General features: G+C 44.3%; 1 protein-coding gene across 1 annotated transcript; it reads left to right on the top strand.

Moving 5' to 3' along the window:
- Window positions 1-56: 56 nt before the first annotated feature.
- LOC101602568 (porimin-like) lies at window positions 57-27,464 on the top strand. The gene is made up of 2 exons (XM_045135651.1): window positions 57-305; window positions 27,006-27,464. Exons 1-2 carry the CDS (start codon window positions 57-59, stop codon window positions 27,462-27,464), a joined length of 708 nt encoding a protein of 235 aa, XP_044991586.1.
- The last annotated feature ends 463 nt before the right edge of the window (window positions 27,465-27,927 follow it).

Raw genomic sequence — 27,927 nt, 5'->3', positions numbered from 1 at the left:
GCGCCGACCCCCGTGCGACCGGCAACCGGCCCGGGAGATGCCGGGAAAGTAAAACGATGGACGAGGGCGAGCGGGAGCCGTCGCAGGCTCACCAGAGCCCGGCACAAAGACGCTCGCCCCGCAGCAGGCACCGCGTCCGGCGCGGCCAGGGATACGGGGAGAAGGAGGAGGAGGAGGCGCCCGCACGCCGAGCCCGCCCGCCCGGCACAAGCCCCGCCCAGAGCCTCGGCCCCGCCCACGGCCGCCGCCCGCCTGCGCCTGCGGGAGGGGCGGCGCGGGGCGGGGTTCCTGCGAGCTCGCGCAAAGTTTTCTGGGAATTGAAGTTCTTTTGGTCACCCAGAGGTCGCCTGGCTAAGCGCGGAAAAACGGGGGGTGGGGGGGAAGGCAGGGAGAAGTGTGTGGGGACAGAGATGTGTAGACTAGGGGAGAGTCACTGGGCCCTTTCCAGACCCAGCAGGCAGAGGACCCAGGTGAGGACCACTGGTTGGCTCAAAACCCAGGAGTAGGGCTGGAGAGATGGCTTAGCGGTTAAGCGCTTGCCTGTGAAGCGTAAGGACCCCGGTTCGAGGCTCGGTTCCCCAGGTCCCACGTTAGCCAGATGCACAAGGGGGCACACGCGTCTGGAGTTCGTTTGCAGAGGCTGGAAGCCTTGGTGCGCCCATTCTCTCTCTCTCCCTCTATCTGTCTTTCTCTCTCTGTCGCTCTCAAATAAATAAATAAATAAATAAAAAATATATTAAAAAAAAAAAAAAAAAAAAAAAACCCAGGAGTAGTCTCAGGAGCCTGACCTCTGGATTCAGATACCAGGTCATTGTATGACCTTGAATGTTTCTTCATTATTATTATTTTGTTATTATTGACAACTTCCATAATTACAGACAATAAACCATGATAATTATCTCCCCTCAACTTTCCCCCTTCACACCTCCTCCTCCACCATATTCCCTCCACCTCTCAATCAGTCTCTCTCTTATTTTGATGTCATCATTTTTTCCTCCTATTATGAGGGTCTTGTGTAGGTAGTGTCAGGCACTGTCTGGAAGAGTACATTGTCAGAAGTCCTACCCTTCCTTTGACTTTTATTTTTTATTTTTTATTTTTTTTTTTTTTAAATTATTTTTATTCATTTATTTGAGAGAGAGAGAGAGATACAGAAATAGGCAGGTAGACAGAGAATGGGTGCGCCAGGGCTTCCAGCCACTGCAAACGAACTCCAGATGCTTGCACCCCCTTGTGCATCTGGCTAACGTGGGTCCTGGGGAGTCGAGCCTCGAACCGGGGTCCTTAGGCTTCATAGGCAAGTGCTTAACCGCTAAGTCATCTCTCCAGCCCTCCTTTGACTTTTATATCGAGTACGTTTCTTCACCTTGTGTTTCGGTTCCCTTGCCAGTAGAGTGGGGACAATAACGCTTTGAAGAGGGATCTGGAGAGGTCAGAAGGAATAAACGCAAACTGTGGAACCCATAAAGAAATTACCAAGCTGACGATGAGATAAATGGCTTTACACAATACGCACTGCCTCAAGAACTCTTCCTTACTCCTGGCAGTGTGAGGGGCTAAGTCTTTCCTTGTGGTAGCCTTTACTCCTTAAGTGAGAGTTAAGAGGTCTATCGCTGGGTGCTCGTACATGTTCAGACCGCCTTCACTGCTTCCTAGACCGGATCTTGGGCATTCTACATGCCTCATTTTCTCTGTGTAAAAGGTACCAGCACCTCCCAACAGATGCTGACAAGCCATCAAGCCCAGCACTGGATAGGTAGAATGCTGTGTGATCGGTTGCTTTTTTTTTTTTTTTTTTCCAACCTGTCCTTCAAGGCTGGGTACCAAAGCTACATCTTGAATGTTCAGCAGTTGGAACTAATCTCGCCCTGTTATCCCACAGTGCTTCCTCCAGCTGCCAACATTGCAACACTTGGAACATTCTACTTTGTATTTTATCCAGGTTGACATTTAGTCGGATCTACTGTGAATTCTTGAGGACGAGGAACCTGTTTGGCTCACCTTTGTGCACGCACAGTACCCAATTCCCGGCCTTGCAAGTGGAGGAGGCTTTAGTAACCCTTCAGCCTTTCCTTTGTGGGGTGGGGCGAGGAGAGAGGCCCAAGTGAGGGTTGTCAGTTGCTTAAGAAACTGTGTAAGACTTGCTACAAAGGCTCCTTCCTTCACCTGTTTTTCCTCTTCTTTCTCCTGGGGTCTATTTAGTGTGAGAAAGGATATTGATTTTGTCCAGCAGGTGCCAGAAGAGCAAAATAGACCTTTTTGTTTTGTTTTGTTTTTCGAGGTAGGGTCTCACTCTAGCCCAGACTGACCAGGAATTCTGTATTTTCAGGGTGGCCTCCAACTCATGGCAATCCTCCTCCCTCTGCCTCCTGAGCACTGGGATTAAAGGCGTGTGCGTGTGCCACCATGCCCGGCTTTTTTAAATTTTAAAGTTTATTATTATTACTATTATTTATTTTATTTGAGAGAGACAGAGAAAGAGGGGGAGGGGAGAGAGAGAGAGAGAAAGAGAGAGAGAGAATGGGTGCGCCAGGGCCTCCAGCCACTGCAAATGAACTCCAGACACCTGCGTCCCTTGTGCATCTGGCTAATGTGGGTCCTGGGGAATCGAGCCTCCAACCGGGGTCCTTAGACTTCACAGGCAAGCGCTTAACCGCTAAGCCATCTCTCCAGCCCCTTTTTCCCCCCAGGGAGTGCTAGGGATTAAATATTTTGAGCTATGTCCCCAACCCATGTTTTTAAATTTTTTTATTTGTATATGTGTGTATGTGTGCTTGTTTTTTGTTTCATTTTTTGAGCAGAGTTTCACTATAGCAGGCTGACCTAGAACTCACTCTGTAGCCTCAGGCTAGCCTTTAACTCACGACAATCCTCCTACCTCAGTTTCCTGAGTGCTGAGATTAAAGGGTATGTGCCGTCATGCCTGGCTAGCCCTTGTTTTTTTAATATTTTGGTTATTTTTATTTATTTGAGAGCAACAAACAGAGAGAGAAAGAGGCAGAGAGAGAGAGAGAGAGAATGAGCACATCAAAGCCTCTAGCCACTGCAAACAAATTCTAGATGCATGCACTACCTTGTGCATCTGGGGTCTTGGGGAGTCAAACCTCAAACCAGGGTCCTTAGTCTTCACAGGCAAGCGCTTAATGGCTAAGCTCTTTCTTCAGCCCCAATTTTTTTTTTCAGCCCAAATTTTTTAAAAATAATTTTTATTTATATTTTTAATTTTTATTAGCATTTTCCATGATTATAAAAAAATCCCATGGTAATTCCCCCCCACACTTTCCCCTTTGAAATTCCATTCTCCATCATATTACCTCCCCATCTCAATCATTGTTAAAGTAATTTTTATTGACAATTTCCATAATTACAGGCAATAAGCCATGGTAATTCCCCCTCTCGATTTTCCCCTTTCCAACTCAACTCTCCATTATAACCCTTCCCCTCTCAATCAGTCTCTCTTTTATTGTGACATCATCCTCTTTTCCTCCTGTTATCATGGTCGTGTGTAGGTAGTGCCAGGCCCTGCGAGTCATGGATATCCAGGCCATTTTGTGTCTGGGAGAGTGCATTGTAAGGAATCCTACCCTTCCTTTGGCTCTTACATTCTTTCTGCCACCTCTTCGGCAATGGACCCTGAGCCTTGGAAAGTGTGATAGAGATGTTTCAGTGCTGAGCACTCCTCTGTCACTTCTTCTCAGCACTATGGTGCCTTTTGAGTCATCCCAAGGTCACTGCCATCTGAAAAGAGAAGTTTGTCTAACCACAGGTGAGAGTAGCATTATTATATGAGTATGAACATTAAGAGAAATGCTTACTGGGCAGTTTTATAAGCATAGTACATACATTTAGTCAGACACCAGCAGTCATTTACACCCCTAGGGCTCATGACTTCCCCTGTCATACATAGGTTTTCAGTATCAGGGACGTATTTACTCCTGTGAAATGGGCCTCCAGTCCAATTAGAGAGTGGTTGGTTTCCCCCATAACAGACATGCCTCTATTGCACCCATTGGCTCATTTGGCCTGGCTGGCCAAATTTAAGGCTTACAGTGTCCACTGTTGCTTATCTCCACTGGTGATTTCTCTCTCCCATGGAACTGCATATAGTGTAGCTTTTTCCAGCTTTCTTCCAGCTGGTCTACACAGAGGAGGTTTTCAGCTCAGCTCCAGCAGGAATTCTCGGTGACATTGCAGCCCAAGTATGTGGAGTGTTCAGCAATAGGGTCTTACCATCTATTCCTGGTGGGAAACCAGGAGCCCTGTAATGTTTTGGGGGCACCAGGGACCACCCTGCCAACAACTCACTGGAAGGCACTGACACTGAAAATCTTTTAGTAACAATCTATGGCTTCTCGGTGTTCCAGTGTCCAAAAAAGTAGGTTTCCATATGACTTATTCATATCCTCTTAGATTTGAATTAGCCCTCCTCCACCTCTCTCTTATCTGTCTTTTTTTCCCTTGACTTCACTTAGGCCTTTCCACCCCCATTAATCTGTTTTTCTACTTACATATATACAATACCATCCTCTTAAGTCCCCTCTTTCTTTCTGTTCCCTATATATTCCCTATCTAGCTTACTAGCCCCCTTTTGTTTTTATTTTTTGGTTTTACGAGGTAGGGTCTCACTTTAGCTCAGGCTGACATGGGATTCTCTATGTAGTCTCAGGGTGGCCTTGAACTCACAGCGATCCTCCTACCTCTGCCTCCCAAGTGTTGGGATTAAAGGCGTGCGCCACCACACCCGGCTATAGCCCTTGTTTTTTTCTTCTTCATTTTTTCGAGGTAGGGTTTCACTCTAGCTCAAGCTGACCTGTAGTCTCAGGATGGCCTCAAACTCATCGCGATCCTCCTACCTCTGCCTCTGCCTCCTGAGTGCTGGGATTAAAGGCATGCACCATCACGCCTGGCCTTTTTTTTTTTTCTTTTAATTAACAACTTCCATGATTGTAAACAATATCCCATAGCAATGCCCTTCCTCCCCCTCCGCTTTCCCCTTTGAAACTTCATTCTCCATCATATCCCCTCCCCCTCTCAATCAGTCTCTCTTTTATTTTGATGTCATGATCTTTTCCTCCTATTATGATGATCCTGTGTAGGTAGTGCCAGGCACTGTGAGGTCATGGATATCCAGGTCATTTTGTGTCTGGAGGAGCACGTTGTAAGGAGTCCTACCCTTTCTTTGGCTCTTTCACTCTTTCCGCCACCTCTTCTGGAATGGACTCTGAGCCTTGGAAGGTCTGATAGAGAGATTGCAGTGCTGAGCACTCCTGTCACTTCTTTCCAACACCATGATGCCTTCTGAGTCATCCCAAGGTCACTGCCATCTGAAAACAGAAGATTCTCCACCAAAAGTGAGAGTAGCATTAATATATAGGTATGAACATTAAGAAAAGTGCTTACTTGGCAGTTTGATGAGCATAGTATATACATTTAGCTAGACAACAGCAAATGTTATACCCCTAGGGCTCATGACTACCCCGTTTTAGGTTTTCAGTATCACTGATGTGTTCCCTCTCATGGAGCGGGCCTCTAGTCCAATTACAGAGCAGTTGGTCTCCACCATGACAGACATGCCACTATTGCATTTATTGGCTCATTTGGCCTGGCTGGCAAAATATAAGGTGTGCAGAATGGCATCTTCCAGCGTTCTGTCATCTGGTCTATGTGGAGGAGGTTAATCAACTCAGTTCCAGCAGGATTTCTCAGCGGTCTTGCAGTCCAAATATGTGGACTCTTCAGCAATAGGGTCTTACCATCTGTTCCTGGTGGGAAACCAAGTAGCCCTTGTTTTTTGTTATTTTGAGAGAGGGCGAGAGAGAGAGAAAATGGGAGTGCCAGAGCTTCCAGCCACTGCAAACGAACTCCAGATGTATACACCATGTTGTATGGGTTGTGGCTTACGTGGGTCCTGGGGACTCAAACCGGGGTCCTTTGGCTTTGCAGGTAAGCACCTTAACTGCTAAGCCATCTCTCCAGCCCATAACCCTTGTTTTTATGAGGTATGGTCTCAATATGTATCCCAGGCTGATCTCAAACTCTCTTTCCATCAGCCACCTACCTCTGCCTCCCTAGCGTGGGGGTTACTTGGCAGAAACGGTCTTTCAAAACTGCAACTGGAAGCCGGGTGTGGTGGCGCACGCCTTTAAACCCAGCACTCGGGAAGCAGAGGTAGGAGGATCTCCATGAGTTCAAGGCCACCCTGAGACTGCATAGTGAATTCCAGGTCAGCTTGGGCTAGAGTGAGATCCTACCCCCCAAAAAACAAAACAACAACAAAAAAAAAAACCTGCAACTGGAGCATGGGTCTGGGATGATGAAGAGGATAAAGAGAAATGTTAACCTGCTAATTTAGTAAGATGTGGGATAGGAGCTATGACTCCAGTATTTAGACCCTGAATAGAAGATTCAGGATTGTGGCTTTACAGAAGAGACCTACTAACTCTGTATAACGGTTACTTTCTCATTGCTTTGACAAAATACCTGACCAGAGCAGCTTCAAGAAGGAAAGGGCTGGCTTCCGATTAAAGCAGCCTAGGAGGGAAAAAGCCAAAAGAAACCCAGAAAAACACTCTTCTACTAAAAAATGAGGTGTATAAGAAGCTATTAACTGCAGCAGAGAAGTAGGAGAGACCCAGAGCGTCTAGAGCGCACATGGCAGGCAGAAGCGGCTCCAGCAGCGGCAGAGCCAGGTCAGTGTGGCCACAGACGCCGGGCTTGGCCTGAGCCACAGGACAAGCAGGCTGAGGGGATCCTCCACTCACACCGAAGCTCCTCACAAACTCAAGAAATGTGAAGGCAGGATGGCAGGGAAGAATGGACGAGCAGCTTGTGAGGAAGATGATTGTGAGAACCAGTGGGAAAACATCAGCCACCATCCCTAGCCTCTCTTCCCTCACTGCCAGTGCAAGTGGCAGCAAGCACCAGAGACCTGGGGAAGGGATCTCACCTACACAGCACCCAGCCCTGGTGACCAGAGCAGCGACCCACTGACCCAGCCAGCCTACCTGAGCCCACAGCACAAAAAAGAGGGACCCAAGCAGGAGCGCAGCATAACTGAGACCAAACCATTCCAAAGGGTGACTGGGATTACACCAGGTCAGTACCCGCCACATAAGCCTGGTATGGTCTTGAACTGGAAGTACTAACTGCACCTTCCATGTCAGGGTAAACTATATGTTAAGTCTTATGGATGGCCGGATTTGCCATTCTTAAATAAGCTATATTTTGGGCTTGTCATTTGTTGCTTCCTGATTTATAGTGCTTTGGTTTTCTCTTCTGTCATTTGTTAAGGAAGGGTCTCACATGGTCATAAACTGACTTGGAACCCTCAACAGACCAGAAATCTTAGCCTCCTAGATGACAGAGTTAAGGGTGTGGGGCACCACACATCCTAAGGGACTGTAACTTTGTTTGAGGATCTAGTTGTCATAATACCTACTTTTGCACAAATATTCTGTGCTGTTTTTCATTGAATGTGTACATTGTTTACTTAAACTTTAGAATCTGCCTGTATTTTGTTCCACTCAGCCTTCTTGAATACTCTCGTAGCAGGCAAACTCAACATATAGGGTCAATTTTGTAGTTACTCTGAGAGTCTTAAGAGCCATACTTAACCGTAAGTTCCTACCCTGAAGATATATAACATCAGATTGATTGATACATCTAATAATACTGCAGCCAATTAGAAAATCCAAGCATTAAATTAATCCAAGATGCAAAAATATGTACATTATAACACAAGAAACACCAAAAATCAAGACAATATAAATTCACCAAAAAGTATGAAAGCATCAGAAATGACCTCCAGTGAGACTGATTTAGAGGAAATGACTGAGAAAGATTTCAAAATAATGATTATAACTATGTTCAAAGAAATCAAAGAGGAAATCAAAGGAATTGAGGAGATCAAAGGAATCAAGGAAGACACAGAAAACCAATTTAATGAAATGAGGAGGTCAATACAAGACATAAATAAAGAAATGGAAATAATAAAGAAAAAAGAGTCAGAATTACTAGCAATGAAGAACACAGTCAATGAAATAAAAAAAAACTCTGTAGGATATCTCACCAGTAGAATGGATGAAGGAGAGGACAGAATATCTAAACTAGAAGACCAGGTGGCAGATCTAATACAGTCCAACAAAGAGAAAGACAAACTAATAGGAAAGTATGAATGGGAATTTCAAGATATTCAGAACACTATGAAAAGATCAAACATAAGAATTCAGGGTATAGTAGAAGAAGAAGAATTTCACTCCAAAGGCATAGTAGGCATTTTCAACAAAATCATAGAAGTAAACTTCCCCCAAATTGGGAAAGAGGTGTCAATACAGATACAGGAATCCTTTAGAACACCAACCAGACAAAACCTGGAAAGAACCTCTCCTTGCCATATTATAATTATACTACAAAACATACAAACCAATGGAAATATATTGAAAGCAGTTAGAGAGAAAAATCAAGTTATCTACAAAAGCAAGCCCGTCAGGATCACAGCAGATTGCTCAACACAAACTTTCAAAGCCAGAAGGTTTTGGAATGATACATTCCAAGTTCTGAAAGATAACAATTGTCAAGCAAAATTACTTTATCTTGCAAAGCTATCCATTCAAATAGATGGAGAAATAATGACATTCCACAACAAAAGCAGGCTAAAGGAATATTTGAAGACAAAACCAGCTCTACAGAAAATACTGGATAGGATCCTCCATGCTGAAGAGAAAGAAAAGCACACATATTAGGAACCTGAAAAAACAAATCATACTCAAATACTAATTAATACAAGAAGGCAAAGGTAAAACCAGAAGAAATACAAAAAAGAAAAATGACAAAAATAAATACATAACTTTCAATAATAACTCAATTTCAACAGCCTCAATGCCCCAAGCAAAAGACATAGGTTTGCACACTGGGTTAAACAGCAGGACCCTTCAATTTGTTTCCTCAATGAAACTCACCTTTCTACAAAAGATGGGCACTATCTTAGGGTGAAAGGTTGGAAAATGGCCTTTCAAGAAAATAGGCCTAGAAAACAAGCAGGGATTGCTACCCTAATATCTAAAAAGATAGTCTTTAGTCCAACATTAGTTAGGAGAGATAAGGAAGGTCACTTTATGTTGATTAAAGGCAACAGGAGGACATTATGATCCTAAACATATATGCACCTAACATGGGGGCTCCCAACTTCATCAAACAAATGCTATTAGAACTAAGGTCACAGATAACACCAAACACAGTGGTAGTGGATGACTTCAATACCCCACTCTCATCAATTGACAGGTAACCCCAGCAAAAAATAAACAGAGATACATCTGGACTAAATGAGATCATAGAACAAATGGACCTAACAGGTATATACAGGACATTTCACCCAAATGCAGCAGAATACACATTCTTTTTAGCAGCATATGGAACATTCTCAAAAATAGATGATTTATTAGGACACAAAACAAAAAAAATTTTTTTTTTTTTAGAGTTTTGAGGTAGGGTCTCACTCTAGCCCAGGCTGACCTGGAGTCTCAGGGTGGCCTGGAACTCATGGTGATCCTCCTACCTCTGCCTCCCAAGTGCTGGGATTAAAGGTATGCACCATCACGCCCGGCTTCAAAACAAATACAGGAAAATTGAAATAATTCCTTGCATTTTACCTGATCACAATGGGATCAAACTACAAATCAATAGCAAAAAAAAGTTATAGAGCATACACAAAATCATGGGAACTAAACAATGCACTACTAAATGATGAATGGGTCATGAAGAAACAAAAAGGAACTCAAAAAATTCATACAGTCAAGTGATAATAAGAACAAAATATACCAAAACCTTTGGGACACACTGAGGGCCATCCTAAGAGGGAAATTTATAGCTTTAAGTGCCCATATTAAGAAATCAGAAAGCCAGGAGTGGTGGCGCACACCTTTAATCCCAGCACTCTGGAGGCAGAGGTAGGAGGATCACCATGAGTTTGAGGCCATCCTGAGGCTACATAGTGTATTTCAGGTCAGCCTGAACTGGAGTAAAACCCTACTTGGAAAAATAAAGAAATCAGAAAGGTCACAAGTAAAGAACTTAATGCTTCACCTTAAAGCCTTGGAAGAAGAAGAACAAGGCAAACCAAAAATCAGTAGATGGGAAGAAATATAATAAAGATTAGGGCAGATATTAATGAAATAGAAACAAAAAAATCCAAAAAATCAATGTGAGAGACCCTGTCTCAGTAAAATAAGGCAGAGAATGGTTGAAGAAGACACTCACCATTGAGCTCTGACCTCCACAAGAACATGTGCACACACAAGTGAACACAGATACACACACCACACACACAACATTGGCTCTTCACCAAGGTTAGTTTGACGAGCAGTGCTGCTTTAAATGGCATCTCGGTGAGGTAGAAACTGCCTTGCAGTTGCTCACTTCCTGTGTTTCTCTTCCTTTGGATATGGGATGTCCTGGAGATTGCATTTGACAAGTAGAGTATGGCCAAGAAGATGGAACATCATTTTGAGGATTCATTTACAACAAGGCTTCTTCCTATCTCTGTTTTGCTTACTCACATGGAAAAGCCCTGGTGTCTCTGGCCAGCATCCAGTGTACATCTGAGGCTTGCTAATAGCCGAAGGATAATCTCAGAAGCAGATTCATTCACTACTTGAGGCTCAAGATGACTAGGGTCCTATTGTCTCTCTGATTGCAGCCTTGTGAGAGACTCCAGCCAGGGGACATTCATACACTGCACATGGGTTCTGGACCTAGAACTGATTCTAAGAGAATAAATGTTGGGATAGTCTGTTTTTCAGGTCTATATTGATCTCCACTATACCTTGTGTCAGAGGGTGTTATAGGAACTAATGAGTCAAATAATCAGGCAAAATCCACTTCAGAGAGAGGGAGAGAGCCTTTATTCATGCCCACTAAGTGGCACGAGTGTCTGGAGTTTGATTGCAGTGGCTGAGACCCTGGTGTGCCAAACTCTATCTCTCCTCTCTCTCTCTAAAATTAAAAAAAAAAATCATTTCGAGCCGGGCATGGTGGCGCACGCCTTTAATCCCAGCACTCGGGAGGCAGAGGTAGGAGGATCACCGTGAGTTCAAGGCCACCCTGAGACTCCATAGTGAATTCCAGGTCAGCCTGGGCTAGAGTGAGACCCTACCTCGAAAAACCAAAAAAAAAAAAAAAAAAAAATCATTTCACACCACAAAAAGTAGATGGGAAGTAGCAAGCCTACTTAGCCCGTGTTTTCTGTGGCATATGCCTGGACTTACATAAATATATTTCTCGGGCTGGAGAGATGGCATAGCGGTTAAGTGCTTGCCTATGAAGTCTAAGGACCCTGGTTCGAGGCTGGATTCCCCAGGACCCACGTTAGCCAGATACACAAGGGGGCGCATGTGTCTGGAGTTCATTTGCAGTGGCTGAAAGCCCTGGTGTGCCCATTCTCTCTCTTGCTCTCTGTGTGCCTCTTTCTCTCTCTGTCACTCTCAAATAAATAAATAAGTAATCTTAAAAAAAAGAAATATATTTCTCAAAACACCTGTGATTCTAGCACTTAGGAGATGAGGCAGGAGGATCAGAAATTCAAGGTTGCCTTCAGCTATATAGGAAGTTTAAGGCCAGCTGTGCTACATGAGACCCTGTTTCAAAAAAAAAAAAATAGAAAAAGATATTTCTTGTATGAGGAGGGCTATTGTTCTAAATCAGTAACATGCATTTCACCCTGTGCATATCTTGCTTCCTCAATAATACTGCAAGCTTTTGTCTTGGCCATTTTTGTATCCTAATGACTGTCCTCAAGTACTTAATGTCATTGATAGTAAATAAAGCTGCATGGATCAATAGGAATCAAAACTGGGCAGGGTGTTCTCAATGCAGAATAAGTTTTGCTAAAAAGATAAAGAAAGAGAAGTGTGGTTTGGAGAGACAAAACCAATCCTTCAGGCTGGAGAGATGGCTTAGCAGTTAAGGCACTTGCCTGCAAAGCCAAAGGACTCAGGTTCGATTCCACAGGACCCATGTAAGCCAGATGCACAAGGGGGCACATGCATCTGGAGTTCATTTGCAGTAGATGGAAACCCTGGAGCACCCATTCTCTCTCTCTCTCCATCTCTATGTCTTTCTCACACTCATTGTTGCAGTCAGGTTCACATTGCTGTCACAAATCACCTGACCAAGAACAGCTTGTGGGGGAAAAAGAAAGAGGTCTATTTTGGCTTACAGGCTGGAGTAAGTGAAACCCTACCTCGAAAAACAAAAACAAAACACAAACAAACAAAAGACATAGAAGCCAGACATGACGGCACATGCCTTTAATCCCAGCACTAGGGAGGCTGAGGTAGGAGGATCACTGTAACTTCGAAGCCACCCTAGGTCAGCCTGGGCTAGAGAGAGACACTGCCTCATCAAACCAAAATAAATAAATAAACACACACAAAAAAATGAATAACTTAAAGGAGGAAAGATTTATTTCAGCTTACGTTTTCAGAGATATTCGTCCATCGTCTTCGACTCTGTGGAACCAGGGTTTGTAGAAAATTGGAACATTGTGGTGGTGGAAATCAGTATGCGCTAGTCAACTCAGTCATTTCTACGCTTACTCTCTTTTCTTGAAGGCTTTGGCAAAATGTCTCAACCACTACAAGGTTCATTTAAATTCCTGTGACTGACAGTATTTAATCTAGCTATTCCTAGTTCTTCCTCCAATGTAACACAATTTATATGCTGTGTCTCAGACTTCAATAGGCTATTTTGCTTAATCCTGGAATTTCTACCATAAATGTTAACTTTCTGTGGATAATATTAATTGATAGAAACTTTCTAAAAGAAAGACGCCAAAGTTTTGACCTGTTTTCTTTCTTATGGTTTTGACTAGATGCTGTGATGTGATATAATAGGAAATATGTATATACATATAGTGCCCAACCTTGGTTCCTGGCTAAAGATCTCAAAACCCTGGTAACCTTTTAAGTGCTGAGTGACAGGAGCATCTTTGTTGTAACAGTTGATTTTTGTTCCCAGCTCCTCTCCTGAAATAACCCTCATGATGTAGGTGACAAGAACCTCTTTTATAATCTGTAACAAGACCTGATCAGCTACGCCTGAGTTTATGTCTTGAGGTGACATTTGGAAAGATTTTAAGGATGAGGAAGTTGTTTGCCTGGAAAACCAACCATCTAATTAGACTTCTGAAATGGAATTGTTATTAAAGTGTTTCTGCATTAGCTACTTTTCTCATCACAGTGACAAAATACCTGATAGAAGCAATAAAGCAATTTGAGTAAGGAAGGACTTATTTTGGCTCATTGTTTGGAGGAGAATTGAGCTCATGGCACTCCTCACATCACGGTAAACCAGGAAACAGAGACAATGGGCCAGTAAGGGACTGAAGTATAACCTTCACGGATTGCCTCCCATCATCCCACTTCCTTCAGGCTAGGTCCCATTTCCATCTTCCCCAGGTAGCCCCACCAACTTGGGATTAAGTGTTAAAACACACAAGCTTGTGGGAGGCATTTTCTATTCAAACCACTATAATGTTCTAGTGTTTGCACTTGCTAAGTGTTTAAGTGTGTGTGCATACACGTGTGTGTCCACATGTGTAAGGGGATTGCAAAGGACAGGAAGGGAATTAGAAAGAGAGGTCTAGAGGACCATAGGCAGAGTCAAATTTATCAACAAGAAATGAAAAACCTACAAGTTTACAGCCATTTTACAGCAAATACTGACTTTCAATTTTAATATATTTAATATATATGCTTAGTAATTTATTTATTCATTTGAGAGAGAGAAAGAGACACAGAGAGAGAATAGGCACACCAGGGCCTCTAGCCACTGCAAATGGATTCCAGGTACAAGTGCCACCTTGTGCATCTGGCTTTTGCATGGGTACTGGGTAATCAAACTCTGGTGGTTAGGCTTTGTAGGTAAGTGCCTTAACCGCTGAGGCATCTCTCCAGCCCCAGTTTTTAATTACTATTATTATTTATTTATTTGCAAAAACAGAGAGAATGGGTGTGCCGGAGCCTCTTGCCTCTGCAAACAAATTCCAGATGCATGGGCCAGATTGTGCATCTGGCTTTACATGGGTCCTGGGGAATCGAACCCTGGCAATCAGGCTTTACAAGCAATGGCCTTTAACTGCTGAGCAATCTCCCCGCCCTATGAATGACTTTCATTTCTACCTAGGTCCTGTCTTTTGCTTTGGAATGCACCTTTCTCTTCTGTCAGTACATTATGTCTGCCTGATGACAGTCTGTAAACCTAACACACATTGCTTTGTATACATTAACTTCATACTGTTGGCTGTAAGAAGTGTGGCAAGGTGCTGGACCCAATTTTAACTGATACACAGATGCACAAGCCTAAGCAGTACAGGCTAGTGCCCATGACAAGGAATCCCCAGTGAAAGTTTACTTTTTATTTCATAGTCCAAAGAAAGTATGGGATAAAGAACCAGAATGTTTTTTTTTTTAAATTTTTATTTATTTATTTGAGAGAGACAGAGAGAAAGAGGCAGATAGAGAGACAGAGAGAATGGCTCCATGGTCTCCTGCCACCGCAAATGAATGCCAGACACATGTGCTACCTTGTGCATCCAGTTTATGTGGGTCCTGGGGAATCAAACCTGGGTCTTCAGGCTTCATAGGCATGGACCACTAAGCCATCTCTCCAGCCCCAGAATTTTTTTTTATTTATTAATTTTCGTTTATCCAGGTAGGGTCTCACTCTAGCCCAAGCTGACCTGAAATTCACTATGTAGTCTCAGGGTGGCCTTGAACTCACGGTGATCCTCCTACCTCAGCCTCCCAAGAACTACATGTGGCAAGCCATTGTCCTTTGGTATTATTCTGCATCACCCCACAACCGCATTTTTTTGGTTTTTCGAGGTAGGGTCTCGCTCTAGCTCAGGCTGACCTGGAATTCACTGTGTAGTCTCAGAGTGGCCTCCAACTCATGGCAATCCTCCTACCACTGCCTCCCAAATGCTAGGATTAAAGGCGTGCACCACCACACCGGGCTCTGCATCCCATTTTTAAAATTTACATAATTATTTATTTATTTGAGAGAGAGAGAGAGAGAGGCAAATAGAAAGAGAGAGAGAAAAAAAAGGGCATAGCAGGGACTACTGCTACTACAAACAAACTCCAGACACATGCACCACCTTGTGCATCTGGTTTTCTTGGGTCTTGGGGAATCAAACCTGGGCCCTTAGGCTTCACAGGCAAGTGCCTTAACCATTAAGCCATTTCTCCAGTCCTGCATCCCATTTTTTAAAAATCATTTATTCGACCTGCCTTTAATTCCAGCATTTGGGAGGCAGAGGTAGAAGGATCACTGTGAGTTCAAGGCCAGCCTCAGACTATAGAATAAATTCCAGGTCAGCCTGGGCTAGAGGGTGACCACATCTCAAACCCACCCCCCCAAAGAAAAACAACAACAACAAAATCATCTATTCGAAGTCTGGGAAGATGTCACAGGAGGCAAGGTGCTTACTGTACAAGTTTGAGGACCTACACAAAATGCTGGGCATGGTGTACCCGCCTGTAATCCCAGCCCTGGGGAGTCAGGGTCAGGAAGTCCCTGCAGCTCACTCACTAGCTGCTCTAGCCAAATGGGTGAGCTCTAGGCTCAGTGAGAGACCTGATGTTGAAAAATCAGGTGGACTTTTAAGTAATTGAGGAGGTCAGCTGACTTCAAACTTCAGCTTCCACATGACATGCAGACTCATGCATACTTACCCACATACATGCATGTACCACACACAGACAAATGTACATACACATGGGTGTGGACTGCGTACCCACACACAAACCACTAATTCAGCACCTACTGGATATCTTGTCCTTTTTTAAAAAAGTAATTCATCCATTTATTTATTATTTATTTGCAAGCTGAGAGAGATAGACACAGAGAGAGAATGGGTACACCCGAGCTCTAGCCACTGCAAATGAACTCCAGATGCATGTGTCACTTTGTGCATCTGGCTTTATGTGGGTACTGCAGCATCCAACCCTGGTTGTTAGGCTTTGCAGGTAAGCACCTTTACCACTATGCCATCTCTCTAGCCCCTTCACCCATCTTAATTTGGTAGCAGCTGTTGGATTGCCCAACTGTAGGAATGGACCAGAAGATGGGTTCCTCTGCCCACTAGAGCCACTTCTGAGCCCCTCTTGTCTCATGTGCTTTGTCAGGTTGTGGTTCTTGTGAGACTATGTAGATTGATATTTTAATTATGATTGCTGTGTCTGTGCCTTGATAGCAATGGCTCCATTTTGAGCTTGCCACTTGGGCTCTGGCTGAAACAAATGGTGGCTAATAGTCACTTTGACAGCTACATGCTGATATATAAATAGGATAGTTGGTATCCTGGACTTTGCCTTCCAAAACTGGCATTGTGAAGTTGATATAATATACCTCTTGGGACTATAAACCCAAGCGCCTTTAGACTGTCCTTAGATGCACATGTTGTGTGGCTCTACCTCCTGCAAACAGCACCTGCCACCAAAGGCTCGTCTGAACCAACCATCCTTTGCTTCATTGCTGCCGACCTGATGGCGCTCTGGACCCCACCCCGCACACACATCCAGAGGGAATTCAGACCATCTGGGCAATGGGGAGTCCGTGGTTTGTTAAGTACTAGTCTTCAGTGCTTGAGGAATTTTTAAATTTAGTTTTGCTTTTATTTTCACACACTTCTTTTACATAGGCCTACTTCTTTTGCAGTAAAATGGTTAATCCCAGAACTACTTTTGCTTCACTTCACATGTCACTTGGTTAGCCTCTGGTTCTTCTTCAAGAAGGAACAACCCTAACTTTTACCATAGAATTGGGGAACCGGACCCCTGTCAATGGTGCAGGGTGACAGTCCCCCTCCAACCTCTGCCTGCCTTCTATCTACCTTCTCAAAAGGCAGGGTAATCAGTTTCACCTTCATGGTTGAATATGTCTGTGATATTGCAGTGGACTGAATAAAGTCCCTGCAAAAATCATAACCATCCAGGACTCAGGATGTGGCCTTACTTGGAAATAGGGTCTATGTATATGTACAGGTCAAAATCAAGGTGGGATCATACTGAATTAGGGTATGCTCCAAATCTAACAAGTGTGCCTTGGGAAGAGACAAAAAAATAAAAATAAAAATAAAAGACATATGTGGTGGTTTGATTCAGGTGTCCCCCATAAACTTAGGTGTTCCGAATGCTAGGTTCCCAGCTGATGGATATTTGGGAATTAATGCCTCCTGGAGGGAGTGTATTGTTGGAGGCAGGCTTATGGGTATTAAAGCCAGTTTCCCCATGCCAGTGTTTGGCATACCCTCCTGTTGCTGTGGTCCACCTTATGTTGGCCAGGGGGGTGATGTCCACCCTCTGCTCATGCCATCATTTTTCTCCTGCCATCGTGGAGCTTCCCCTCGAGCCTGTAAGCCAAAATAAACCTCTTTTTCCCAGAAGCTGCTCTTGGTTGGGTGATTTCTACCAGCAATGAGAACCGGACTGCAACAACATACGTTGACCTAGGGCTGAGGACATGGCTCAGTGAGATACAGTGCTTGCCTAGCGTGCAGGGCTCTGGGTTCCATTCCCAGTGCTGCCTACCACCCAGGCAAAAGTTCTGTGAAGACAGAAGCAGGCTGGTGTGATGTTGCTACAAGCGGGAATGCCAGGAAACCCTCAGGTCTGCAAGAGGCAGGAAGGCTCCTTTAGAGCTCTCTCAGGGATCGTATCACTACTGGCGCCTTGACCTCCACATTCTCATTGCTGGAGCTGGCTGAGAATATATTTCTGCTATCAAGCTACAAAGATCTTAATTGTTTGTTATGCAATCTGAGGAAACCAATTCCGATTCTGTTTTGTTTTGTTTGATTTTGAGGCAGGGTCTCATTCTAGTCCAGATTGACCTGGAACTTTGCAGTTCAGGCTAGCCTCTAACACCAGGTGATCCTTCAACCCAAGCCTTCTGAGTGCTGGCTTTAAAGGCATGTGCCACCATGCAGGACTACACATATGTTTTTCATTTTCTGTCTATTTTCTTTATGTTTTTTCTTATAAGAACTATTTTTTCATGCAAATTTATTCAGCTATTAAAAGAGAAAAAAGCTGGGCATGGTGGTGTATGTCTTAATGCCAGCACTCAGGAGGCTGAAGTAGGAGAATTACTATGAATTTGAGGCCACCCTGGGCTACAGAGTGAGTTCCAGGTCAGTTTAGGCAAGAGTGAGACCCTACCTCAAAAAAACACAAAAACCAAAAAATAAAGATAAAAGAGAGAACAAATTAAGTCATTTGCTACAACATGATAACCCTAAAAGACACTGTGAACAAAACTAGCTAGACACAGAAAGATAAATATTAAACATGCACAATTTAGAAAATAAAGTCAAATTCACAGAAACTGAATAGAATTGTGTTTATTAAGTGTTGGGGGATGGGAGGTGTTGGTCGAAGGTGCAAGCTTGTTCTGAGGTGAGTCCTGGAGCTCAACCATACAGCATGGAGCAATGGTTACAGGACGGTTTTCATTCTAAGTGTCCTCACATGATCACGCGTGATTACTGGGTGTGGTGGAAGATGTGTTAAGTCAATGTGGTAACTGTTTTGTGATGTATACACTCAGATCAAATCACCCTATTGTAACCTGGGATATATGCATAGTTATTTGCCAATTGTACCTTAACCAAGCCAGGGAAAAACTGGCCTCTTCCTCTTCTGAGAAAAGCCTGGGTTGCAGTGGGTGACGCTGGGGCAGCCCGGGTCTGAGCATGGCAAGAGATGGCTGCCATGGGTGTTAGCAATTCGCACAGTGGTAAGAAGCACTTTTCTCAGATGGGTAGTGGTGTGTGTGAGCTGTATCGATTTTCATCTTATTCCTTTCCTCTCGCTGCAGCAAGGACCCAGCAGAACACTATGCCTGGCTTTATCCAAGAACTTGGTTAAATGTTACATATGATTTGTTCTCACAAATGGGAAATAATTCTAGTTTTCCTCCTGATTATCAAAGCTCAGTGCACATCACTGACACTACAGAGAGGAAACAGGAAGTTACAATTGTCTAGCATTCTACCCACAGGTCACTTTTTCTATGTAATATATTAAATATATTCTAAAAATAAGTTTCTTTTCCAAAACTATTTGAGTTTTATTTATTTATTTATTTTTGCAAGGAAAGAGAGAAGGAGGGAGGAAGGGAGGGAGGGAGAGAGAGAGAGTAAGCACCAGGGCCTCTTGCCCCCCACAAATGAACTCCAGATATATGAGCCTCTGTGCATCTAGCTTTATGTGGCTGTTGGGGAATTAAATTCAGGCCACCAGGCTTTGCAAGCAAGCACCTTAAGTGCTAAGCAATCTCTCCAGCCTTAAAAATAAATTTCTTCATATTTAGAAGTTATTAGAGAAGCAGACCATCATTGATTTATTACTAGAACATTCGTTATGAGATCAGTGGCTGGAAATGGAACTCAGTGAAGGTTCTTTACCTCATGCTGTCCTTGAACCCACAATTTTCCTGTCTCTGCCCTGCATGGTATGCGCCACCACATCCAGCTATGAATCATAAAATATTTATAAAAATATGTTTTTGTTATGGATTACTTTTGTAACTGAATAAATAATAATAGTAATAGTAAGCCTCTTAGCTAGGCATAATGGCTCATGCCTGTAATTCCATCACTTGGTAGACTGAGGCAGGAGGATTATTGAGTGTGAGAGACCAACATGGGCTACATAGTGAGGTTAAGGCCAGCCAGGGTACACGGGGCTACAGAGTGAGGCCCTGTCTAAACAAACAACCAATTAACCAACTACCCCTTCTTACAGGGAAGCCCTCTTCCACAGAAACAAATATGGCTCCACACTGCCAACTTTACAGGCTGCAAAGTATCACAAGCAAATTATTATTTAAAAAAAATCTTTTATTTTATTTTTATTTTTTAATTTTTGGTTTTTCGAGGTAAGGTTTCACTCTAGTCCAGGCTGACTTGGAATTCACTATGTAGTCTCAGGGTGGCCTCAAACTCACAGTGATCCTCCTACCTCGGCCTCCTGAGTGCTGGGATTAAAGGCGTGTGCCACCACACCCAACTTTGTTTACTTATTTATTTATTTTTAAAATATATTTATTTGACAGAGAAGGGAGGGGGCAAGGAGACAATGGGCGCACCAGGGACTCCAGCCACTGCAAACAAACTCCAGAAGCCTGGGCCACCTTGTGCATCTAGCTTACGTGGGAACTGGGGAATGAAGCCTCGAACCAGGATCCTAAGGCTTCACAGGCAAGCACTTAACCACTAAGCCATCTCTCCAGCCCTCAAATTATTATTATTATTATTTTTTATTTGGTTTTTCGAGGTAGGGTCTCACTGTAGCCCAGGCTGACTTGGAATTCACTATGGAGTCTCAGGGTGGCCTCGAACTCACGGCGATCCTCCTACTTCTGCCTCCCGAGTATTGGGATTAAAGGCGTGTGCCACCATGCCCGACATGCAAATTATTTTTAGTTAAACTAAAGTATAAATCTTTAGATTTTGGCAAATTTTCATGTTAAAAGCAACTCTGATAAATTCCTTTTACACATATTTTAGACACATATTTGATTATATGGTATATATCCTTCAAATTTTCTTTTTTTTGTTGTTGTTGTTTATTTTTTATTTATTTGAGAGTGACAGAGAGAGAAAGAGGCAGAGAGAGAGAGGGAGAGAATGGGCGCGCCAGGGCCTCCAGCCACTGCAAACAAACTCCAGATGCGTGCGCCCCCTTGTGCATCTGGCTAACATGGGTCCGGGGAATCGAGCCTCAAACTGGGGTCCTTAGGCTTCACAGGAAAACACTTAACTGCTAAGCCATCACTCTAGCCCCTCCTTCAAATTTTCTGAGACAAGGAATATAAGCTTTTTGTAGAGGGTTTTGGTTAATTGTTTTCCAGAAAGAACCATATTGTAATAACTTAGTCAGTTTTTGAAAAGCATACATCCTAATTTTCTTTTACAATATGCAGTTTTAAAATATTTTATTTTAATTTCTTTATTTATGTGACAGAGAAAGAGAGAGAGGGAGAAATGGGCATGCCAGAGCCTCCATCCACTGCAAACAAACTCCAGACACATGCACCCTGCCCCTTATGCATCTGACTAACGTGGGTCCTAGGGAATCGAACCTGGGTTCTTTGGCTTTGCAGGCAAATGTCTTATCTGCTAAGCCATCCCTCCAAGTCAAAATATACATTTTAAAAAATATTATTTATTTATTTATTGGAGAGAGAGGGAGGGAGAATGAGGCAAAGAGAAAGAGAGAGAGAATGGGTGCACCAGGGCCTCCAGCTATTGCAAATGAACTCTGGATGCACGCACCACCTTGTGCATCTGGCTTACATGGATTGGGGAATTGAACCTGGGTTCTTAGGCTTTGCAGGCAAGTACCTTAATAGCTAAGACATCTCTCCAGCCCCAAAATATTTTTATTTATTTGCAAGGAAAGAGAGAGAGAGAGAGAGAATGACAAGATGACTGTTCCAGGGCTTCTTGCCACTTCAAATGAGCTTCAGATGCATGTACCTCTTCTTGTATCTGACTTTTATGTGGGTACTTGGGAATCCAACCCAGGCTGTCAGGCTTTGCAAGCAAGTACCTTTAGGAGCTGAACCATCTCTTTAGCCCTATATCCTATTTTTTTTGAGGCAAGCCCAACAGATTGTCTTTTTTTAAAATGCAAGAGCAAGAGAATGAGAAAGAATTGGTGCATCAGGGCCTCTAGCCACTGAAATTGAACTCCAGATGTGTGCACACTCTTGGGTACATGGCAACCTTGTGAACTTGCATCACTGTGTGTCTGGCTTACATGGGACCTGGAGAGTTGAACATGAGGCTTTACAGGCAAGTGCCTTAACCACTTAAGCCATCTCTCATTTTGAATTATAATATTCCTTATTTTCTGATGAAGATTAGTGTAGCCTTTTTGTTATTGACAAAAAGGTTATATTAAGTGGGGCATGGTGGCACACTCTTTTAATCCCAGCACTCAGAAAGTAGAGGTAGGAGTGCAGTGAGTTACTAGAGTGAGTTCCAGGTTAGCCTTGGTAAGACCCTACTTCAAGAAATAAAAAAAAAGTTATATTAAAAATTTCAAGAGTAGAAAAAAATCTTTTAAAATAATTTTCATATAGTGATTTAAGTTTTTGGAGGACATTTCTGTCTCCTCCCTGCCTCATTTCTGATTGACGATCTTTGTGATAACAATGTCTCAGTGCTATTTACTATTCTGTGACTTTTCCAGGCTGCATTTCACAGCTTTTTGGGGATGTGAGCCGTGGTAAGGTGAGACACAATCCCCTTTTCACAGCATCATGATTTCAACCATGCTACCTCGGAAGCTCATAAGCTCACTACTTTCTGTTAGAGAGGGAAGCAAGTTCCATTGTAGTTTTAAGGCTGAAGTGCACATAAATCTCAGCACATCAGATCTTCATCCGCAGACCCTTGCTAGTGTCTCAAGTGTGTCACCAGCGGCTCTTCTCTTGATGAGGCAAGCATGTCCAGTGTGCTCTTGAATGGCCAGCGACCCAGCCCGAGTTCCAGAGGAGGGTCTGAGTCTCCTGGGTTCCTGTGGAGAACTCAGATTCCTTTGGCCAACAACATGAAGGGTAATCTGAGAGGCCGTCTAGCCTAGGAGTGAAAATCTCAAAGTACAGTCAGAGCTTTCTGGGCCCAGTTCTCCTGCAGTGCATTGCTCTGTAGGATGTTTGCTGCCCAGAATTAATTCTCTGCCCATCTGTGTGCTGGTCAGTTCTCTCCTGAAAATAATTTGGGTATTTCAAACTCACTGGAGTGTGACTAGGACACTGGAGCATGACTATAACAGTCTTGCAATCTGGAACTCTACCTTACTATGCCATTTCTTCCATGTTTTTCTTTTCCTTTCTTTCTTTCTTTCTCTCTTTCTTTCTTTCTTTTTTGAGGCAAGTCTAACAGACTGGCCTTTTTTTTTTTTTAAATGCAAGAGAGTAAGAGCAAGAGCAAGAAAGAGAGAGGGAAAACAAAGAGAGGAAGAGAGAGAATTGGCACACCAGGGCCTCCAGCCACTGAGATCAAACTCTAGATGTGTGTGCCACCTTGTGCACATGTGTGACCTTGCATGCTTGCCTCGCCTTGTAAGTGTGGCTTATGTGGGACCTGGACAGTTGAACATGGGTCCTTAGGCTTTGCAGGCAAGTGCCTTATCTACTAAGCCATCTCTCCAACCCCCACATTTTTTTTTTTTTCTAGGTAGGATCTTACTCCAGCCCAGGCTGACCTGGAATTCACTATGGAGTCTCAGGATGGCCTCGAACTCATGGCAATCCTCCTACCTCTACCTCCCAAGTGCTGGGGTTAAAGGCGTGCGCCACCACGCCCGGCTCCCAAATTTATATCAAACAGATACTGCCAGTACACTTCTTGGGAACCAAGAATCAGCTCAATCTCACCCAGGGTTCTAGGCCAGGCACTCCAGTTGTTCCTGTGTCAGGCTGCTATGTTCCAGGGGCGTGTGAAGTGGTCAGCTGCTCTGCACTTGCATTAGGCCAGTTGACCTAGGTGCAGTGGATCCAGGAGGAACTTAGCCACTTAGTCTAATCCTTCAGAGGTAAGTGGGCTTTTGGTATGGACTAGCTTAAAACTGAATATTGAATGAACATGTGCCATATGTCAGGCATTGTTCTATGACTAAAAGAAAGCCTCAAATCAAATGGAACTTGCAATCAGTTTGATTGAGACAGACAATACAAAAATAATTTATCAGGGGATAATAGTTCTAGAAAGAGGAGGCTGAGGTAGGAGGATTGCTGTGAGTTTCAGACCAGGAGATAAAGGATGGTTGCTTAGCGATTTCTACCCAAGGAAGGCGAAGAGAGACTCAGATCTCAGGAGGTCAACCAGCCTGGGAAAGCTGAAACTCACAAGGCTCCTAAGGTAATGGAAGCCGTACACAGCTGCTGGGGGAATGGGGGGGGGACCCACCAGCTCAGCTGCCTGCAACTCTGGTGGAGCTCAGGATGCAGTGTCTGTGGGTCATCACCCATGCTGTGGTAGGCTTTTTCATGGCGCAGAAGCTGTCTTTGAGTCACCTATGCTTCTGTAAGCAACCCCAGTAAAACTCGCTGGCTCACCAAAATCGGATTTTGATGCAATTGGGCTTTAGTCTGTGGTTTGTGCCCTATCTGGAATGAAGAGCTGTGTACTCATGCCTCCCCAGGGAAAAGTTCACACCAAGGATGAACAAGAGGAGAGCGACGGCATGCACATGGAACACACACCTGTGATGTGTAGGGAGGTGGGCATGGAAAGTCTGGTTTCAAGGACGCCTCCATATTCTGCTCCAGTGTTGTCATGGCTACTGAGCTGAAGCCTTTCCACTCCAAGATGACATTGAGGAAAAAATGAAAATGGCATGCAATGTTTTGCTGTAGCCCAGGCCGACCTGGAATTCACTATGTAGTCTCAGGCTGGTCTTGAACTCACAGCAATCCTCCTACCTCAGCCTCCTGAGTGCTAGGATTAAAGGCATGCACCACCACACCTGGCCTTTTCAAGAATTCTTTAGCTTACAGTATCCAGGACATTGGGTATCTCTGTTTTCCCTTCCTCTGACCTCTGATGATGCCCCTCCTCTTCCTTCCGTCAGGTCACCTCTGGAAAGGTTCCACCATTGTCCCTGTGCCAACCTGAGAGCAAACCCTGACCCCTTGATACTCACTAGTAACCTTTAGCACTATGTACCAGTCAGAGCTGGAGCATGCTTGGCATTGCCCACTTAGGAAGCATGAGCTGCTAAAGTTCCTGCTGCTTCTTGCTGAGTTTTTGCTTCGGGATAGCATTGGGAAACATGCCAGCATGCCACTTCCTCACTCAGTCTCCAGAGAGGTACTGGTCCCAATGGGTGCCTTGAGTGGAGGAGGGGCAGTGCCACAGAGAGACGCTGTCTCATGAGGATGAAAGGAACAACCTCAAACGGGCGGCAGCGCTGGGGGAAGCCTGGAGCTCGGGTCGCGCTGGGTAAGCAGCCGCTCTGGCTGAGGAATACAAACAGCCTTTGAAGTAAAATCAAAAGCTAATGAAAGGAGGAAGCACCCCTGAGCCAACCTGCTCACAGCCGGAATATTCAAATGTCGGTCTGAAGCGGTTACCTCACTCCTGCACCTGTTTTGACTTGGCACACAAAAGTGCCGAGCGAGATTTAACAAGATGCCAGGGCTGGCACTCAAAGTGAAAATGCCACTGAAGAACAGGAGATGGAAACTGGCTAAAAAGTTTAGGGGTAATGGGACCCCAAAAAGTAAAGTCAGCCGGGTGTGGTGGAGCACACCTTTAATCCCAGCACTCGGGAGGCAGAGGTAGGAGGATCGCCATGAGTTCGAGGCCACCCTGAGACTACATAGTGAATTCCAGGTCAGCCTGAGCTAGAGTGAGACCCTACCTTGAAAAACAAAACAAACAAACAAACAAACAACAAAGTCAAGTCAGAGTGCCTAAAGATGAGAAATGTCTGTGAGCCTGTAGTCCCTCCCCCCTCCCTAAAGGAGCCCTTGCAGCCTCTACCTTGCCAGAGGCCAGCAAGGAGTTCCCTCTCTCCTAGAAAAGTTAATCACCCCCTTAATTCTCTTTTCTAAGAATGTAAATTTCCTTTCATGGAAACCTGAAGCCACCTGAACAACTGAGATGAGGCAATGTTGGAGTGACCAACTTAGTTCCCATCCAGTGAATTGCCATCCCATGAAAGACCTCAATCATGTTCTCCAGACAGGCTTTCCTATTTCCAGAAACCCTTGGGCAGGAGCTCTATCTAGTTCATTTTCTTTTTCTTTTCTTTTCTTTTCTTTTTTTTATTTTATTTTATTTATTTCAGAGTGACAGACAGAAAGAGGCAGATAGAGAGAAAGAGAGAAAGAATGGGCGCACCAGGGCCTCCACCTACTGCAAACGAACTCCAGACACGTGAGCCCCCTTGTGCATCTGGCTAACGTGGGTTCTGGGGAATGGAGCCTCGAACCTGGGTCCTTAGGCTTCACAGGCAAGCACTTAACCACTAAGCCATCTCTCCAGCCCTTTTTTTCCTTTTTTAAAAAAATATTTCATTTATTTATTTGAGAGAGAAAGAGGTGGAGAGAGAGAGAGAGAGATAGAGAGATATTGATTGAGAGTGTGCACATCAGGGCCTCTAGCCCCTGCAAATGAGCTCAAGACGCATGCACGGCCTTGTGCATCTGGCTTATGTGGGTGCTGGGGAATGGAACTGGGTCCTTAGGTTTCACAGGCAAGTGCCTTAACCACTAAGCCATCTCTCCACCCCCTATCTTCATTTTCTTAAGCTCCATAAACTCTGTACTAACACCTTTCCAAGTTTCCCTCCCTGTGATTTATGAGTATCATTTATCAACTTCATAAGCCAAGACTTGGAGGCCAATGACTCAGTGGCAGTTTTGTGTGACTGAGAGTCCAGCACCCTAAGTCTTGAGGTTCCATCCACCCGAAAGCTGAGGAAAGCAATGTCACTCTCAAGTTCGTCCCCAAACTCTTGCATCACCACAGTGATCCTACTAGTCACTTCGGCACTGCGACAACGAAGGAGAAACGACTTACCCTTTTGGCTCATGGCTTTAGAGGCTGTTGATAGAGATTAGGACAAGGTAGCCCTCTTTGTGGGTAGTCGGGGCCACACGGCCCAGAAGAACATAGATCTCATCCTGCCTTGGTAAGACTAGAAGGCTACTCAAGTGTGAACCGGAACCTGGGTCATCAAGATGGTGATCAGGCCCCGCCCCTCCCCGTGGGCCCCGCGCCCTATTTGGTGATGGGGTGCGGGGTGGACAGTCACCTGGAGGTGGTGCAAGCGCAGTGTGGCCACTGTCAGTGTGGTGCGCGGGGGGTGGGGGGGGTCGGGGGGCAGGTTGGGGGCTCATGTTGCCCTGGGGGGGGGCGCTGCAGGTGCTGGCAGGGCTGGGGACCTCGGGGATCTTCAAATGTGGTCAGTTCTGTGCTTCTGCAGAACTCCAATGCTGCAACTGAGAGTATCATGCAACATGCCAGCGAATCTAACGGCCACACTGTGAACCCACCGACAACTCCAGTTTCAGTGGTGCCAAGCGACGTAACAGCTGCCACTGTGAAACCTACAACCATTTCTAAAGTGCCAGCCCCAGGGGACTCAACACGTGTGACTTCTACTGCCTTAAAACCTACACCCAAAGCCACCAGTGTTTCACCAAATGTGACCCAGATGTCAACATTCTTGGTAACCACAGCCCACAATAGTTTGCTGACGCCTGTAACAACAAGAACTCACTCTAAGGAAAGTCAAGGATCAAACTTTGACAGGGACAGCTTTGTTGATGATATTGTACTAACACTGGGAGTTTTATCTACCTTTTATGTTGGGTGCAAAGCATATTGCTCAAGGAGAGACATTCAGTATAGAAGCATTGATGAACATGATGCCATCATTTAAAGAAATCGGTGACCAAGAAATGAAGCAAGACTGCAGTGCTATCAATTACTTTCAGTTTATTATCTTAAAAATATTATTTTCTTAAATAGTATAGGCAAGCCGTGCATAAAATCAAAAATGCATCTGCATTACATGAGTACATGAAACTTCTTCATCATTAGTAAAGGTAAAAAGGACTTGGTTTGGGTGTTTAAACGAGTAATTGGAACAAACAAGTAATTTATACAATGATCATAATTCAGTTTTAAAGTACAAAGCAAGACAAATTAAGAAAAGTTCTTCCTCCCTCTTGCCTTTTTCTGGGGTGTGTGTGTATGTGGTACTGAGTGGTCACATAGTTGCAGTATTTGAAAGACATCATCACTGAAAAACAGGACATTAACTGGGTGTACATTAAAAAGAATGTCAGCCGGGCGCGGTGGCGCACGCCTTTAATTCCAGCACTTGGGAGGCAGAGGTAGGA

Source organism: Jaculus jaculus, chromosome 16, assembly GCF_020740685.1.
Source record: "Jaculus jaculus isolate mJacJac1 chromosome 16, mJacJac1.mat.Y.cur, whole genome shotgun sequence".
Lineage (NCBI taxonomy): Eukaryota > Metazoa > Chordata > Mammalia > Rodentia > Dipodidae > Jaculus > Jaculus jaculus.
Note: the sequence above shows the minus strand (reverse complement) of the source record. Positions and strands in the feature narration are given on the sequence as shown.

Excerpts from the sequence above, each read along its gene's own strand:
- LOC101602568 (XM_045135651.1), top strand. The coding sequence starts at position 57 with ATGGACGAGGGCGAGCGGGAGCCGTCGCAGGCTCACCAGAGCCCGGCA. Across the intron at positions 306-27,005 it reads TTCCTGCGAGCTCGCGCAAA|AACTCCAATGCTGCAACTGA; the intron begins GTTTTCTGGGAA and ends GTGCTTCTGCAG.